This window comes from Strigops habroptila, chromosome 3 (assembly GCF_004027225.2).
Source record: "Strigops habroptila isolate Jane chromosome 3, bStrHab1.2.pri, whole genome shotgun sequence".
In the NCBI taxonomy this organism is placed as follows: Eukaryota; Metazoa; Chordata; class Aves; order Psittaciformes; family Psittacidae; genus Strigops; species Strigops habroptila.
In genome coordinates this window covers 81,392,562-81,410,367 of record NC_044279.2, presented here as the reverse complement: position 1 = coordinate 81,410,367, position 17,806 = coordinate 81,392,562, and the positions used below count along the sequence as shown (strand labels likewise).

At 44.5% G+C, this 17,806-nt stretch overlaps 1 protein-coding gene across 5 annotated transcripts in view; it reads left to right on the top strand.

Annotated features, from left to right (window-relative positions):
* The window catches only part of SLC4A4 (solute carrier family 4 member 4), a 161,899-nt gene that overhangs the window by 15,029 nt on the left and 129,064 nt on the right, over window positions 1-17,806 (top strand). For all 5 annotated transcript variants that reach the window (XM_030478876.1, XM_030478873.1, XM_030478872.1 and 2 more), the window contains one exon: window positions 6,043-6,116. In XM_030478876.1, the coding sequence (XP_030334736.1) occupies window positions 6,044-6,116 (73 nt within the window). In that variant the 5' untranslated portion in view covers window position 6,043. Of the gene's footprint in view, window positions 1-6,042; window positions 6,117-17,806 lie in introns of those variants that run through there.

Sequence of the window (17,806 nt, the reverse complement as noted above, 5' to 3'; positions counted from 1 at the left end):
CAGGTGGGGGATTTTAGGAACTTTTTCATGCCAAAAATAATCTTTTTTCCATTAGTAACCAAAACTGAAAAAATATGTAGTGATAGCCAATTGGATGGGTAAAACATGGTCAAATAAGGAGTTGCCTATGAGGCATAAAACTAACAAATAAAATATTGCAGGACATGACATCATCACAGAAATAAATGGCATAAAACACCCTAATCCGATCTCACAGGCTGTCCTGAAATGATAATTTTTAGGAAAAATCCGCTGCTGCTTGTGGGTTTAAAACCTATCACCATTCTGCCTCTAGAGAACACTTACTTGTGATTTATATTTCATGCTTTGCAGAAGATGAAGCTGCAGAAATGTCTGGTTTGTGTTAGTCTCAAACAGATACATTCATAGTATTTGCAGCCCAAAATCACTTCATCCTGTTGATTGGCTCATCTCATAAAGCTCCTAAGTAAATGCAATCTTGAATTCCTTTCTGACCTTTCTTGGCTCTAGCTACAGTCAATATAGCAGATGAATAGGGAAGGTAGCAGGAACCTGGTGCAAACTAAGCTTGAAGGAAATGTGGACTTCTCCTTGCTGGTATGTCTCCAGTTACAGCTCCATGGTCTCCTTTAAGAGGAGAAAATGAAAACAAACAGGCAGCTGACTTTATCGGGTTTTATAGAGTTGTGTCATTTTATGGGAAGCAATCTAAACACAATAAAACAATGACTTCAACTGCTACACCTACCCTAGGGTCCAGTGCCAGTATCCCCCTTGGATTTCCCTGTGTTTTGATAATGTTACTTAATTGTTTGTGCAGAAGAAAGCTTCAACTTCATTCACTCCTAATTATTTTTCCTGATAGTTGTTTTGTTTTTGGATCCATATTGAATTGGATTTTTGGTATCCAAGTTGAAGTGCTCTCCCGAAGTTCTCAGATTTAGATTGAAACCCAAATGATACAACTTATGTTGTCAAAATAAAATCAAATAATTCTTAGCTTGGTTTCAGGAAGGTGCTCTCATAGGCTTCACCTGTGAGTTGAGATAAACCCTTTGAGTTCTTGACATTCCAGTCAGTAAGAGTTTTGAAAACAAGGTTTAGTCAAGAACTGAGACTCATATTTAAATCCTTTAATGGGACCTAATTTCAATCCCTGAGGACACGCCTGTAGAGTGAAACATGTCATGTAACAATGAGATGGTCTAATTGGGAATTCATTAAAAACCCAAACCAATAAAAGTCCCTCCTTCCATAGCCCCCAGTTTTCAAAAATGTCCTATTAAGACATTTTAGTAATCTGAATAGAATGGCACAGTATCACTGAACCATCAGGCTACCTTTTCCAGAGTGAAATCCATGTAACCTGAGATATTTCAAGCAAATAACCTATATCCAGGTTCGTATTCTGCTTGTTGTTGCCTGATTGATCCAAGGCACCCAATAGCTTTTCCCCGTGGTCTTCGTAACTTGCCGACCAAACCAGAGTGTCAGTTGACAGGGAAAATATTTGAATTCAATGAACTGGCAGCAGTGTAAAGACAAAAGGCTGCCCACAGAAAGCACGCTTACCCTGTGTTTGCTGTGTCCTTTCTCCAAAGCCCCTTTACCAGGAGTGCTTCGGTAACGAAATGCTTGTATTGCTGTCATCGCTGAGAGATACGAGCAAGCAGCAGCAAACCTTTGAGTTTTCACATGCCCTTTGAAGAGACCAGTAGTCCAGAATGTAAAATTGCTCGTAATTTGGTTATAAGATGATAAACTTGTAAAGCGTTCTTACTTTTTGCCTCCTCCTTGTTTCACTGCAGCATGCGCAATTAACCAGCAGCCGTGTTGCACACATTGTGGTCCAACACGTGCTGGCAGTTCCTTGGCAATAAAAAATAGCAGTTGGTGCTGCAAAAAGGAAAAGCACAACTGAAAACAAATGAATGGTCCATGCTCCTTTAAGGTTGCGTATGTTCTGTGCTTTTCCTATGCGTCTTGCATCGTCAGAAAAAAAGGTGCTTTACCATTTTACTTGTATTTGTTCAGCCTGGAGAAGAGAATGATCAGGGGAGACCTTAGAGCAGCTTGCAGCGCCTAAAGGGGCTGACAAGAAATCTGAAGAGGGGCTTTTGACAAGGGCCTGTAGTGACAGGACAAGGGGCAGCGGCTTTAAACTGACAGAGAAGATTTAGATTAGATGTAAAGAAGTTCTTCACTGTGGGGGTGCTGAGGCGCTGGCACAGGGTGCCCAGAGAAGCTGTGGCTGCCCCATCCCTGGCAGTGTTCAAGGCCAGGTTGGACACAGGGGCTTGGAGCAACCTGGTCTAATGGGAGGTGTCCCTGCCCATGGCAGGGGGTTGGAACTGGATGAGCTTTAAGGTCCCTTCCAACCCAAACCAGTCTGTGATTCTATGATTACTCTTCAAATGTAGTTTGCACATGGGCTCTGCATTACACTATCTGATCCAGTTACAGCGCTGGCTCTGTTCTTCGTTCCCTTTGTTCAGTCCAGAATTTGCTGGGCTTTCTTCCTGATTTCAAAAGATATTTGAAATGGGAAGAATTGTAAAAGCTTATCAGCTTATCAGTTTCTGGCTCCCCAACTACGTTACACCTTTATTCGCCGGTGTGAGTGGTACCTCTGTGCAGCAGCTCACATTGCCGTATCAGCCCTTATTTATGCGAAGGACCTATTTCCCTCTCCTGTCCTCACCTATGAGACGCTTGTTAAGATCCTATTGACACATCATGTCATTCCCAGAAATGTTTGGTACCAGTCTAATGATCTATCAATTACTCAAGCCAATTACTGAAGCAGCTCATGTTTTCTCACTTGAGTATGTTCTGTCAGAGTACATGACTCACTCTGTTACAGACCATGAAAATAGAATCCCGGTATTATTATTATTTTATTGATTTTCAGGTTTGTTTCCAGAACCTTGCAGTAGCAGCAGTGAGGATTTGCATCTAGATAGAAACTGTCTGAATGGCTTTTTACCTTACTAAAAGGAACTGATAAACCAGGCTTAAACAAGGGCATGTTTCTGTTCAGGGCCCTAAAAAAACCCCCCTCCCCCTCTCCCCCCTTTCTTCTGTCCAGTGTCTTTTCTGTGGGATGATGAAAATACCTTTTTCTGCGGCAGCGCTTCACTGATGGGACTCTGCCAGTTTTCCCCTCAAGACCTAAGTGGAGATTTTCTTGTTGTTTCACATGATAAAGGATGTTTTCTTGCTAGATTTTGGCCTGAAGAAATCCTGCAGTAATCCAAGATGGACAGAAAAGCCCAAGTCAAGGGAGGTGGCACTTGGGAGTCTAATCCCTGAACTCCTGCAGATTAGAAACAAGTGCCGTGCCAGGGCAAGCTCTATTCCTGGCCCTTTAAACCCCCCAGCTCCTTCGAATCTGCTCTGCGCCTGTTTCAGGGGAAAAGCATCAGGCTTGCAGTGTGGCCTAAGCACTTTTCCAACCCGTTAAATGGGATAAACTGGTGCAAGGGAGGCAAGGTGCCATTGCTCAGCAGCAAGTGGGTGATGCTGTGGTGGCCAATTTGAGCAGCCATTTCACTAGGTGGATGGCACCTGGTGAATTTTCAGCAATCCTTGCAGGCAGTGGAAATTGCTCCCTTCCTTTCCCCTCTTTTCTCTCTCTCCCCCATGCCTTAAGACTTGCTTCTCAGTTGCTGCACACCTGGGCTGATGCTGCCTGACATGATGTGGAGAAACTGGCCCCGGAAACTGGTGTGGGATGCGCTCAAGGAACGGAGGGGAACGCCAGGGCACGTTGTGTGTGAGGCTGTTAGAACAGACTTTACTGAGTAATAAAGCACGTGTGGTTTGTGTTTGGTCTGGAAATCCAGCCCCATCTGTTCCAGATTTTTTCAGTTGTGTTTATAGCAAGTAGCTACTGTGCTGCTGTGGGGAGGAAATAAGATACATAAAAATTAGGCTGTGCCTTCACAACTGTTGCAAACAGGCAAGAGCATCCATGAAATAAGTTCCCTTCTGTTGCGTTAGGAAAGATGTGTAGTCTTGAATAATTTAATGAAAATTGGAGCTTTCGGTGAAGGATTCCGTGTGCATGCTTGGGTGCTGGCTTTGTGTGTTCTCTTGGCAAGAAGCATATCCTACCCTTCACACAGAGCAGTAGCTGCTTGTGAAATGGTACCTTCCTTAAGCCAGGGAAATTTGTTCTTCAAATCCTCTGTATTCTGGGTCTCTGGAACATAATGCAGGCAAAAACAGCCCATGGGAAGGGGAGGTGGCCTTCTTTCAAGTGTCTGAATTGGAACCAAACTTAGGAGGTGATGCTTGTCTTCGTTTTGGGGTATGGTGCTGTATTATTTGCTGACATCCAGTAATCCAAGTGAAAATTGGGTCTTTCCGTATGCTTAGTTAGTGGCTTTGAATCTGACCTATTTCACTTTGTTCTTTTTTATCTGTGATATGTTTGAGACTCATTTGCAGGAGCCGAGCTGCAGACTAAGAGCTGAGAATGTGGCCAATAGTGTGTTAGCAAAGATGTTTGTGGTGGAGGAAGATTTGGCAAAGATGAGAATGTCTGCACTGCTGCTGCTTTCAGAAAATGAGGGCCTGGGTACTTTACTTTGAGGCTGATTTTCATTGTTTTTTGTTGTTCAGGTAGGTGTTGATACACATGGTAGATAACCTGAGACATTCTAATTTCTTGGTATTCACTCGTTCAAGTTTTGTACTCTCCTGAATTTGAATTGTGCGCTTAAAAAACTCTATTGCTGCTACTGCACGTGGGGGATCTTGCAGGCCAGGTTGGACGGGGCTTGGAGCAACCTGCTCTAGTGGACGATGTCCCTGCCCATGGCAGGGGGTTGGAACTGGATGAGCTTTATGGTCCCTTCCAACCCAAACCAGTCTGTGGTTCTGCACTAACAGGTGGAAGCAATATAGATGTGAAGAAGTTTTGAAGGCTTTGTCTCTTTCTGAACTGAGTTTGTCCGTATTCCATCTAGGGAATATAAGGAAAATGTCTTAGTTTTTGATCATTATCCATATACGCCTGTTTCTTGCCATTGGTAGGAAACCATGTTACCGGCTCGGTCTCCAGTGTATTAAGATAGAAAGCTTCCACAGTGGCTGTCCAGCAATGAGCAGCAAATGTGTGCTTAGCCTCTAAGGAGATTATTTAATGTAGATAGATTTTTCTTTGTTATTTTATCATTTTTTTGTTTGCTTGTCAAAAGTGAATTTGCAAATGAACCTTGGAAAGCGTGCAGTGTCTTATTTTGTGGGTGAAATACAACAGCAGGAGTTCTGGGCAGTGTCCCAGGAGGACTTTTATGGTGTAGAATTAGGAGTCTCTGCTATACAGAGAAGCAGATAAGAGGTGGAGAGGGAAGCAGACAGCTGCTAACACCCGTCCCCAAGTGGATGAATGAACGGGTGACACACAGAAATGACTGCTGTGATGGTCTGACTTGCTGTCACTCGGTCTCTGGATAATCCTCGTATGTCAGATTTCTGTAAGGCCAGCACGTGACACAGAGCTCGCCTCCCAGCACACAAGTGTGCTTTGCTGGTATTAAGAGGCTGGCTGGAGCCATTCGAATGCATGTGTGTGACTGTGTAGCGTGTGTGCTTGCTTGTGAGCGGGGTTCTGCCATCGCAGTCTTCTAGAAGAGCTTAAAAGAGAAACTGGAATCCCACAAACTCTTGGCTATTGCATAGACAGCCCCAAACTTGCCTGTGTGTCTGTACGTCCTTTTTAGGAAAAAAAAAAAAAGAAAAAGGAGAAAGGGGAAAAAAGGAAACAAGAAGCAGGAAAAACCTCAGAGATTTGTAGCCAGGATTACCTTTCTCCCACCTGTCACCACTGATGTCCTCTCAAGGTTAGAATTCGAGCTACGTGAGGCCAGCTTAAACCAAACACCATCTGAAAGGAGCTCTATGAAGGAACAGCAGGCTCTGGAAGGAGAAAAGCAGTGCCCACAGGAACATGAACAACAGCTTGCAAGTTAACCTGCCCAGGACCTGGGCTGGTTCAAACAGCTCGCTCCAGGAGAAGTCTGAGCGTTCCTTTTTTCTTTTCTATTACTACAGGATGGAGGACGAGGCAGTACTGGATAGAGGGGCTTCCTTCCTTAAACATGTATGTGATGAAGAAGAAGTGGAAGGTAAGAGATCTTGGACTGCTGGGGAGGAGCGGTGCCTTCACAATTTTGCATGTAAGATGGGCATGGCTGGATAGCAGAGTAGAAGGGCACCTTTGTTCTGCCAAGTAATTAATCCTAAAATTGAAACATCAGTAAGCTTGACTGGAGTAAAACTGACTTGTTAAAGAAATCCTCTTTTTCAGTTGAGGAGTGAATGTCATTGTATGCTGCTGGCACATATTTCCACTCCCCACAAAGTCCTTTTTGCAGTGCTTTCCATAGTGGCTGTGAAATACCAGAGCTGTTTATGTTTCTTTCCTCTATGAATATAGTTTTTGCAATGTTGCAGATCACCTGGAGGTGCTGAAATACAGTGGCAGATGTCGCAGAGAGAGATGTGAATTGGAAAAACCAGCTGAATTTGTACTGAGTGTCAGGGGTTGGCATAAAGCAGCAAGTGGACCTTTGCCTGGGTGATGCTTTTAGCTTAGGAGGCATCAAGAGAAGGTTTTTTCCTTTGAAAAAGAATTTTTTAACAGATAACAGTTTCCTTGCTTTTTAGGAAACCCTTTGAAAGTGTTTTTATTTTCTCTCTAACTAAAAATGTTGTGACATCCCAAAGGTAGAAGCAATTTCAAGAAATTTAAGGTTGTGTGTGTGAAATTATTAAGCTGATAGGAATGAATTATTTGCAGCAGATTCTCTTTTTCTTGGTTTATGAGGATCAGTTGACCGTGTGCTTGATAAACTAGTGGGGGAGAAGGAGGAAAGGATGGTATGTGCCTAGAAGGGAAAGGAGGCCAGTGTTCACCTCACAGTGCTAGCATTCCCTTCTTAAGTATATTATTTTATTCTAATTTCTTTATTTACTAACAGATGTCAGTGGCTTTTTGGTTTAAAATGTTTTGAAAGCTGTAGGGTTACAGCCATGTCATTGTCACTTGCAATGGATGGTGAAGGATCAAGAAGTATGAAAGAAAATTATCTCCAAAACGATGAATAAGAACATGTCCAGCAAATGAAACCAGTCCTTTCCACCAAAAAGCCTGTGTTTTCTTCCTCTCTTGGAGGAGAACAGATTATTCTATTGAGTAATCTGTGCTCAGTGACTGTAAATCTTCATGTTGGGTTTAATTAGGCCATTTGCCATCTGCAGGGTCGGAATGACAGGGGGTTTGTATTAGCCTTTCGCTCAGAGAATAATTGATACTTTGGCACAGCAGAGACGCTCAAAACGGGAAAGAGGGAGAATATTTCTCGCATTTTACTGTCTTAAACGTGGCCACATGCTGTTGTGTGTATTGCCCCTGAGTGACACTCCAGGAATATGACACAACTTGTTTGTGAGGAGCAGTGTGGGAGTGTCCATTGAACTGTCTGCAGGTGCTTGAAAAAGGTTGTGGTTAATACTTAAATTCGTATTTGTAGATGTGGTGTGTTTATCTCCATGCTCTGAGGTAGATATCCTCATTTGATGTAGTTGGGCTAACAGACCAGCTGCAGTTCAGGAGAGGAAGAAGGAGAAGAGGAGGTGAAGCAAGTATTTCTAATTACTTACGACAGCCTCTCGGAACTGTAGCTGCTTGTCTGAGCCTCCAGAGAGACTGGGAGCTGTGTAACCAGCTAATTCCCTTCTGTGTGCTGGAGGCAGCGCCTTGATTCTCACCAGGCTTCTGTGAATGACCTGGCTACATCCCAAAAGAAGCTACTGGCTGTGGTGGGGCCAGGGTTTATTCTGTAGCATCTGTCAGGGTCAGCATGGATGCGTGGTGCATGTATGGTGAGTTGCTGCTCAGCCACTCCAGTCCTCTGGACTGGGACAGAATTCATAGCATACCTGGCAAATATGGGGCATTACCACAGTGCCAAGTAAAATCATTAAAGGCATTTTGGAGCGATCTCATTTGCCTTAGAGGGGCAGATTTCCAACCTAAATGGTTCCAGGATTTGAGGCATGCCCTCAGCTACATCTACCATTTCTACACAGATATGTACCCTGTACGTAAGTACGCTTAATTAATGTATGTGTGTATCTAATGTGCACACATGCACCCCATGTACAGTCATATTCTGCATGTGTAGAGTGAATTGTAGACTTACAGAATGGTTTGGGCTTGAAGGGACCTTTGAAAGACCATCTAGTCCAATCCCCTGCCACAGGCAGGGACACCTTCCACTAGAGCAGGTTGCTCCAAGCACCGTCCAACCTGGCCTTGAACACTGCCAGGGATGGGGCAGCCACAGCTTCTCTGGGCAACCTGTGCCAGTGCCTCACCTCCCTCACAGGGAAGAACTTCTTTCTATTCAATCTAAATCTACTCTTTTTCAGTTTAAGATCTAATGGGAAGGCTAGAAAGATCCAATGGAAGGGCTAAATAAAACATCGGATAGAAGACCTTTGGCTGACACTTGATGCAGATGCTTTTAAGTCTCTCTGCTAGATTTCTGCACTGCAAGTGGAGTGGTTTCAAGTCAGAGAGCATTTGCCTAGAGACCTGAAGGTGTTAGCTCCAAAGTGCTCTCCATTACTTCTGCTACTTTCCTGTCATGGTGATAAATTGCTTTTCTAAAAGTCTTTCAGTAGAAGAAGGTAACAGTGAGTGGAATTGTTACCTCCAGATGTATTTTATTTTTCTGATAGTTTTTATTTTTAGCCTACTTTCACAAGGAAAGATCATAACGCTGTTTGTCTCTCTTGGCTCTTCTTTCCATTCCCCTTCCAATAACTTTTTGCACCTAAAAGTCAATATTGATCAAATTTCTCAGGAGCGCTCTTTAAAGCTACTCTTAATTTCAGTAAACTTGTAGGAAAACAAGAAACTGAGCAGAAGGGAGAGATAATTTTCTTTTCCCTCTGGTAAGGAAGGATGTTGCCTTTTGAAGAGGGGGAAAGCCAGGCATTTCTGGTCAGTAGGATGTTGGGACATCTTCAGCATGGGGCAGTTGTCATTCATGCCCTTGCTGAGTAAATGTAATGTTAATGGAAACCATACATACCTGACAAAGGTATGTCCTTGGGAGGGCTCAATTGATTAATTCAGTGCATGTTACTTATAAAATCATGGAATGTTTTGCATTGGAAGGGAACTTAAAGATCATCTTGGTTCCAACCCCTGCCATTGGCCATCATTGCTGTTGAACTTAAGTACCCAGAAATGTGACTTGCTGAGACAAGGGATCTGCCTGGATATGGTTTGGAGTGTGGAAGAAGTGCAAGCAGGAAAAATAGGAAGAGGCACTGCCCTAAGCTGAACCTCCTGTGCAAGAAATCCATTCCCGTTCATTTTGAGCACTGCACGTTCCTTTCCTTGAAGGTAGCGATGTCTCGCTGTAATGCCACTGTTCGAAGTGCTGGTATGTGTGCCATAAACAGATTACTTAATAACCAATTTTGCAAGAGGGGAAAAGTAAAGCTCCACCTTATCCTTTGAGATAAGGTATTCTTGGCTCTTTAAGCCCAACTTCCCCTGGGCTCACTACCGCCCTGACTTCACAGCGGGGTGGAGGATGCTTGATTTCAAGTCTGACAATTGCACTGCTGGAAGGCCCCAGGAGCATTTTGGCTTCTTCTATTAGGAGTTGTGGACCAGCATTCCTCTCAGGTGTTTTGTCAGATGATTTGCAAAGTAAAGGTCTAGAGCATCTCTTACATACTGCTGTTGTAGGAGTGAATTCAGGAAAAAAATGCTGTTGCAGTGGATACCTTTTCATGCATCCTGTTATGGTATTTACTACACAGAGAGCCTAAACCAGGGATTTCATAACGACTTTCTGTAACTACTTCTTCCATCCTAGCTGACTGCTCCTCGTGTGTTCCTCCTCCTCGGTTTCTATTCTTGACCTTGTTGTGTCATTGCTCTTTGCTGGTAGAAGGCTGTGTGATGCCATAAGCCTGAGATGATTACTTGGTGCTTGGATCAATGAGGAGAGAGGTTGAAAGGATCAGGAGAACTGTGAAAATCTTTACCTTTATTAACAGCAGGCAGAAGGTAGGAGAAATGAGCTCTATTTACTCAGTTCCTTTGTTTTCTTTTTCTTCTCACCTCACCCAATCAGTTTTTGATCCCTGACTGTGGGCAGACCTTCGCCATTCTCAGAAATAACGAGAAGAGCTGTTTCATGTCAGTTGGAGATTTTAATTGCTTCTGAAAGAAATATGATTAAAAAATAAATTAGATAAAATCTCAGCACAGAATATACTTCATTAATATTCTTTGTCACCTTTAATTTATATGAGGAGATAGAGTAGGCTGTGTTTTGCTTTGGTAAAACTGAGTCAGGCTTTGCTGGTGCAAAAGCGAGACACTGAGGACTTGGGCACTGCCTTTTTACTCTCTTTCCATGTGGCAGCTGGCACAACTGGGGAATGGCAGGCAAGGAATGGAACCTAAATGCTGCCCCATGCAGCTAGTAAAACCAAGATGGGTGGTTTGGATCTTCTCAGCTTTGAAGTGTCTGGATGAAAGGCTTCAGAAGAGCTGCTCTCCAGCTTTAATTCTCCCTGACGTTTGGCAGGACACTGAAACGTGCTGTTAACTGGTTTGTCATAGATGAAAATGACTCTGTGAAGTGCTATGACTTCACTGCAGACTTTTGAGAATATGCTAAATCCCTGTGGAAAAGTTGGGAGAGGTTTTTGAGTGTGTGTTGATTAAGTCAGTAGGACAAATGCTGTGAGGTCTGGGAAATACAAATCACTCGTGAAGTGGTTCAGAAATTTTTGTCGTTAGGATAATAGCACTTTTGGGTCACTGGTTAGCTTGATGCTAGTAAATCATAGAATCACAGACTGGTTTGGGTTGGAAGGGACCTTAAAGCTCATCCAGTTCCAACCCTCTGCGCAGGTGGGGACACCTTCCACTAGACCAGGTTGCTCCAAGCCCCTGTGTCCAACCTGGCCTTGAACACTGCCAGGGATGGGGCAGCCACAGCTCCTCTGGGCAACCTGTGCCAGTGTCTCACCTCCCTCACAGTGAAGAACTTCTGCCTAATGTCTAACCTAAACCTCCCTTGTGTAAGTTTGAGCCCATTACCCCTTGTCCTGTCACTGCAGTCCCTGATGAAGACTGATGAATCTGTGAGTGTGCTTGCTACTGACAGTTTCCAGGAGGCATCTGTGTTCCCCATCCCTGCACGGGATACCGTTCTGATCACTGCAGATGTCTTTCATCTGTTGTCAGGCATCAGCGTTAGCTTCAAGTTGCTGGGGTTGTGGTAGAAGGTGTTGATGCCTGCCTGTGCTGAGCTCTGTGAGAAAAACTGCACTCCAAGTGTAGAGGATGATAAACTGATTTTACAGAAGGTAGTGATAAGTTGGCTGTGCACACAGGAGGAATCGAGAAAATGTTGTAAGAACAGATGAGTCAATATGTGATGTAGTTTGCCTGTTGTGAAGGAAAGGTGGTGTTTTCTTTTAGGTGGTGATAAGTTTTGCACTCACACATGTGCATGAAAGGTACGTGGCAAGGAAGAAGAGCGTTTCCGTACCGTTCCGTACCATGTGGCTGCCGCATCCCTGGCAGTGTTCAAGGCCAGGTTGGATGGGGCTTGGAGCACCCTGGTCTAGTGGAAGGTGTCCCTACCTGTGGCAGGGGGTTGGACTACATGGTCTTTAAAAGGTCCCTTCCAACCCAAACCATTCTGCGATTCTATGATATGATTCATTCTGGTAGTGATGGACTTTTCTCCATCTCTGGTCAGTTTAGAAACAGTCATCAGCTGGGGGCCATGCTAATTAGAAAGGTGGCCTTCCTTACAGCCTGTGGTGAGACCAACTTCCCTGGGTGCATGTTTTCAGTACCTGGGGCCATCCTGAAGCTGCTGGTCGCCATCAAGAGAGAGCAGGAGCTTGAATAGTGCCCAGCAGTCCAGTCCATGGGTATGTCCCTCCATTGTCTCAGTGTGCTCATGATAATGGCTCTACAAAGGTCACTTTTAAGCCCCCTCTTAATTTGTGCTTCAGTTCCTGTAGCTGCTGCCCAGCATCAGTGTATATTATATATGGTGGTGCAGTTGTGTGGCTGCTATTTATGTGATGGTTTGGTCCTCTCCTGGGTCATTTCAGTTAGGATTCATGTCTAGGCTTGTTGAACTGTCTTCTCCCACCCGTTGTATATAACTTCCTCTGCCCAACAGCTCTTTTTAAGATACAGTAATGGTGGATATGACAGTTCAGCATGGAGATTGAAGAACTGAGTCAGCTTGTGCTCAGATGTGAGCCCCAAATGCCCTTCCGGAATTTTCCTGAGGCATTTAAAATGAGAAGGTAACACAAAATGTGTCGGGCAGGCCTAGTTGCAGTTTTAAGATGTGCAATGCCGGTGTTTGCTCTGTGTGGCTGCATTTAGCAAACTCTTGGCATGGTTTTTGCCTGTTCACTGCATGGACAGATTTTTGAGAGACGTACTCCATGCCATAAATCGAGGCGTAGAGACGTAGTGAAGGTAAACGACAGAACCCACTTGGCAAACAGGGAGAGATACTGAGGCACAAAGTGGAAGATACCTGACCTCTTGTCAGGGTTGGGTCCCTTCAAGCTTGGCCACGTCAAACAGCCACAGTCTTCATGTAGCTAGGGAACACAGGAGTGTCCTTCCCTCTCTTATCTGTGTGCCCAGACCTAGTGGAGCTGGGCTTAATCTGGAAACTGATGCTACGGCTGTTTCTATAGCTTGCTAGGGTAACTGCAATCTGTACGCTAGTTCAGTCTCAGCCTTCATGAAGATCTGTCCCTTCCTTTCCTTTGGGCAGTTAGGAGGACTTGGTATGAGCTGCCTGGCACTTGGCAAACCCAAGGAGACAGGGTGGTGGCTTCAGTAGATGTCTGCCCGCCACGCTGTGGTTAAATATCTTGGTTTTGTTGCTAACCTGTGCTCAGCCTTTGCTGTTTGTTCTTCAGGCTTTGGACAACATGCTACTCTGCGCAGTCATTGGTGATGATTAGGAGCTCAGGCTCAGAAAAGTCCATGGTGTTTGCTTCAGAGTTTAGAGGGCAGATTTCAGCGCCAAGCCTTCCTGCTGCTGGTGTGCAAGTTGTAAAGCAGCTGCCAGCCTCTGGTACCTAGAAGGCATTTTGAGGTTCTCTCTCTGAAACGGGGGCAGCCTTCTACCACAGCTCTTACTTATATTGGAGGGTGGTCTAAAACCTACCTGTATCTATGAACTTGATAGAAATACCAAGCTGTACTTGTATATCAAGTACAGCTTGGTATTTCTTTAGACAGCCTTGGTAATTAGTGAGATGGAAATATGGAAAATGAGGCTAAGATTTTGGAAGAAGATTTTCCCTGTGAGGGAGGTGAGGCACTGGCACAGGTTGCCCAGAGAAGCTGTGGCTGCCCCATCCCTGGCAGTGCTCAAAGCCAGGTTGGACGGGGCTTGGAGCAACCTGCTCTAGTGGAAGGTGTCCCTGCCTGTGGCAGAGGGTTGGAACTGGATGAGCTTTAAGGTCCCTTCCAACCCAAACTGTTCTGTGATTCTATGATCTTCAGCCTAGATGGGCTATTTTGAGTGGTCATTTCAGAAGGTGCCACAGTTTTAAAGGTCAGTGCTTGAGGCAGATGCTGGAAAATCCCAAGGTACCATGCTTCCTAACAGCTTGTCCTAAAGCACAGCTCCCCTCCTCTGCCCTGTTCTTTGGAGCCAAGCGTTTCAAAAGTCTTCCTTTTCTTTCTGTGGAATCCAAGCAGTACTGGCAAGATTAGATCAGATCACAGCAGGACAGGTTCGGTGGCTTCTGTAACCTCCCACAGCTCCAAAGAAGAGAGAAAGAAATGCAGCTTATGGGGTTGTGGGTAAGAAAAAGTCTTGCAATTGCTTATATAAAGCTCAGTGAGAATACCCCAAACACATGTTTATTGTTCTGTCTAAACAAATGTCCACCCATTAATTCATTGCCAACTTCATTATATTTTACTGTCATGGAACAGTGCCTTATAGCTGTCACCAACATGTGTCTTCTGGGCTTTGTATTCTGGTGTATTAATTCCTGGTATAGTTTTTGGTATCTGACTTGGTCAGCTCCTTGTAAACAAACAGGCTTTGTAGGATCTTTGAGAAGTCAGATGAAGACCTCATTTTTTAATTTTCTCTACCTATTTAGATGTTCTTGACTTGATTTTATGTGAGCTTCATCTTTTGGAGCCATCCTGTTCTTCAGGGCACATTGCTAACTCACCTTTTAAACATGCTTCACTGGAAGAATCTGGCAGTTCAAGTCTGGGTCATTGGTGGGTATTGAAACAGAGAAGTGCAAGCTTTAGACAGATGGCCAGGAGGACTTTTCTGCTGGCTAACTATAGTGTTGTTACGTGGGAACCTTTTAAAGACGGCAGAGGTCACTTTACATAAAGATTAAACTGACCTTTTGAGGATTTGACATTCTAGAAGTGTGGTGCCATAAAAGAAAGAAGAAAAATCTTTTCTGTGCTGTCTTCCCCTACACAGCTCAGTTCCCTGCCCCTTGTAGTGATTTTAGTAAAAGATTCTATATAAAGATACGGAGTGTGGTAATACAAATACTTAAAATGATCTTTGGGCAAGTTCTCTGCTCGATTAAATAACTGCATCTTCATTGCTGATGCTAGGTCCTCACTTGAATACTTTTATCTTAGCCACAAATTTGGGGTTCTTTTGTCAGAGCTGGCAGAGAGCTTTGTTACTAATCTTGTACCTTCCAATTTAATCTATCAGTTGCTTAGTAGCTGGGGTTTTGTCTCTTGTGGAACTTCTGCTTTCCTTTTTTTTTTGCCCTTTACTGCGTCTCTCCCATTGCAGGCTGTTCTCCTGAGGGTATTTATTAGGTTGTGAACCCTCTACTCAACCTTGTGCTTATCCTTTTACAAGTGTTTGGTCGCGTCACCTGATGGGTTCACATTGACCCTTGTCTTTGGCCAACTACCACATACCGTGGAAGAATTAGTCAGTTGCACTCTGCTGTTGTTTTAAAAGCCCTTATGTCCGAGGGCCTTCCTGATCTCAGGTTTTTTCAGCTACTTGGTTACAGACTTGTGCTACTTTATTCCAGCCTTTTCCACACAGACAGGATTTCTTCTGCCTCTCCCAGCCAGTCTTATCCAGCATCCTTCGTCCAGCTCCAGTCATCCACCTGCTATTGCTGGTCCTGTGGCAGTCTGAGCTCAGTCTCTCCAAAGACCTTGTGTTCCCTTAATGAGAACCTCTTCCAGAGAGGTGATTTTGTGCCCAAGCATCACCACTGTAAGACACACAAGTGTGTTTCTGCACTAGTAAAATCATTACTGTGACAGAAAGAGCTGAGTCTGTGAGGGCTGCCTCTCTTTGGGAGGAAATGCATCTTTCCTGTGGTTCTGCTGTGGGATCTGGATCTGCTTTATGTCCAACTGGTATGTTTAGCTTGTTGAGATTTCATCCAAATTTCAACAAAGCGCTGAGTGAATCCTTCTGCTGTTTACCTGATGGACAAGTCTTTACTCGTGAGGAAAATCAGTCACTTGAATATCAGGATGTTCTGAAAACCCTGTGGGTTCTGAGGGATGAGCCTGGTCAGCCCATCTAGAGGGTTGATTCTGGCTTGGCTTTGTTTTCTTTGGAGTTTTAGTATTCTGTGTTTATATGCATTAATAGGAATAGCACTTAGATCTTAGTGCTAGGGAAAATCATCATAGTCCTTGGTTTTAGGGCGTGAACCAGCCATGTTCACCCACAGGTCTTATGAACTTCCATTTCTATTCTCCTGAACTCTGAATTTACATCTTCCTGATGTATCACTGAAAATATTGCTGATGGTCTGTAGGTTTTGTAACTTGTGTTTTCATCTGTGTGGAAATTAATGCTCTTTCTGATCGCTCTGGGCACATTTTTAGGTGAAATATGATGATTGTGTAGAAGAGACTGGGAGAGTTTATTCTGTTCCGGTGGTGCAGATGGTTCTCCGAGGCTGTGCTCTGGGAGGTGGAGCTGGTTGGTGTGGAGGACCCTGCTCCTCTGCTGGCACCAGCACCTCTAACCCTTCAAAATCAGGTAGCATCAAGGGCACTCAGCACGTGACGGCATGGCCATTTGTTCCTATTTCTTGAGCTGATTGGAAACTAAGCAGGGCTTAGTTTGGGGCTTGCTTAGTGCTACTTTTAGTATCTCCCCTTTAAAATGGATCATCCCTGTGATTTATTTGTCCTTCTGGGCTGTCAGCTTTTTGTCATTTATTTCCTTGGATTCTCACACAAAAGAAGTACCCTTCCACCACCACTCCTTCTTGGTCTCAGAGGTATGCTGTGCTGTGCCATGCCATGCCATCTTCTGATGATGAAGCACGTGACAGGCTGCATCCCCTGACGGTCTTGTGTGACTTAGGAGCTGCCATGGGTGCAGGTTCCTCAATGTTAGACACCCCACAGAGCAAATCATCATCAAGGTAGCACCTCAGTAGTAGCAGGAGTGAAAGCCATGCGCTCCTGGGCTATGTCAGGAAGCCACACCAAGAGGTGAAACTTCCCTGCCCTGAGGATATGCTGCATTTCAGTCCCATCCAGGAAAGAGGCTGGGCTACGGAGATGGGCAGAGAAGGGCACACCTTGATCTGCCTGTGCCTTGTTAGAGGTCAGCCATAGCCCAGACTTAAATGGCTGGGGCATCCAGAGCAAAGCCCTTCAGGCCACCTGAATATCTGTCCCATCTTCTCCAAGAGCCCAGGTACCCACGGCTGCCCAGTGTGGGAGCTGCCAGCAGCCAGAGCTTGTGGAGAAGACATTGGCTGTGTAGACATGTCAGTTGTAACCACATCAGCCTGTCCAAGCCTGATGGGGTTTAATGTGACTCTCCCTCTTCTTTGGAAAGGAGCACTGAAAGTAAAAACAAGGGCCAGATGAAAACTGCTAATGCTCAGCTCATTTTCATTGCTTTATAAATTTTTAATATTCGGGTTTGATCTTGTTTCCTTCCAAGGTGCCAGCCTGAGATTCTTTATGGGCTTGTCTGACCAGGCTCCAAGTCCCCAGAACGCTGGTCGCATGGAAGGGATTCCTTGTTTGACATTAGGCACCAGGCAGACTTTATCCTTTGATCCTGTAACTTTTGGTTCCTTTCTTCAAATGACCAAATTTTGGTTTTGCTAAGCAAAAGCCACTCCACTGTCACCATCTCCTTGGAAGATTTAGTGCTTAAAAATTGAGAGGATCATAAATGATCTCTTTCTGCTTGTTCTTTTGGCTGTAGGTATCTGGAATGAAAAGAGAATTTCAGTCTTAGGCAGTGTCAGTTTAGACTGTGCACTCAAACTATAGATTTCTCTCTCTATAGATGTTTTTTGTCATTCGTTGCTTGTATGCGGGGTTGGAACTAGACGATTTTAAGGTCCTTTCCAATGCTAACTATTCTATGATTCTATGAATAGATCCACGTGGCTTGTTCTTTACAGGCCTTGGGATGTCCAATTTGAAGCTGACATAATTGCATAGAAAGAGAATAATTCTTAAGCTCCCAGCACACACTTCTCATGCAGGCAGATCCCAAGGTCTCTTCATCACACACGTTTAACCAGACTCTCCACTGACGATGCCAGGCTTGCCCTGGTTCTTTCACTGCTGTGCTACCCCTCGCTTAGCAGTCGACAGGGCAGAATGATGGGTGTATAGGTACAGGAACCTGGTGTGTTTGATGCAGGTCCTGCCTTTTCCTACTGCAAAACCCTTGTGAAACTTTCTGCAAACCTCAGTGGATGATAGGGAGTGAGTACC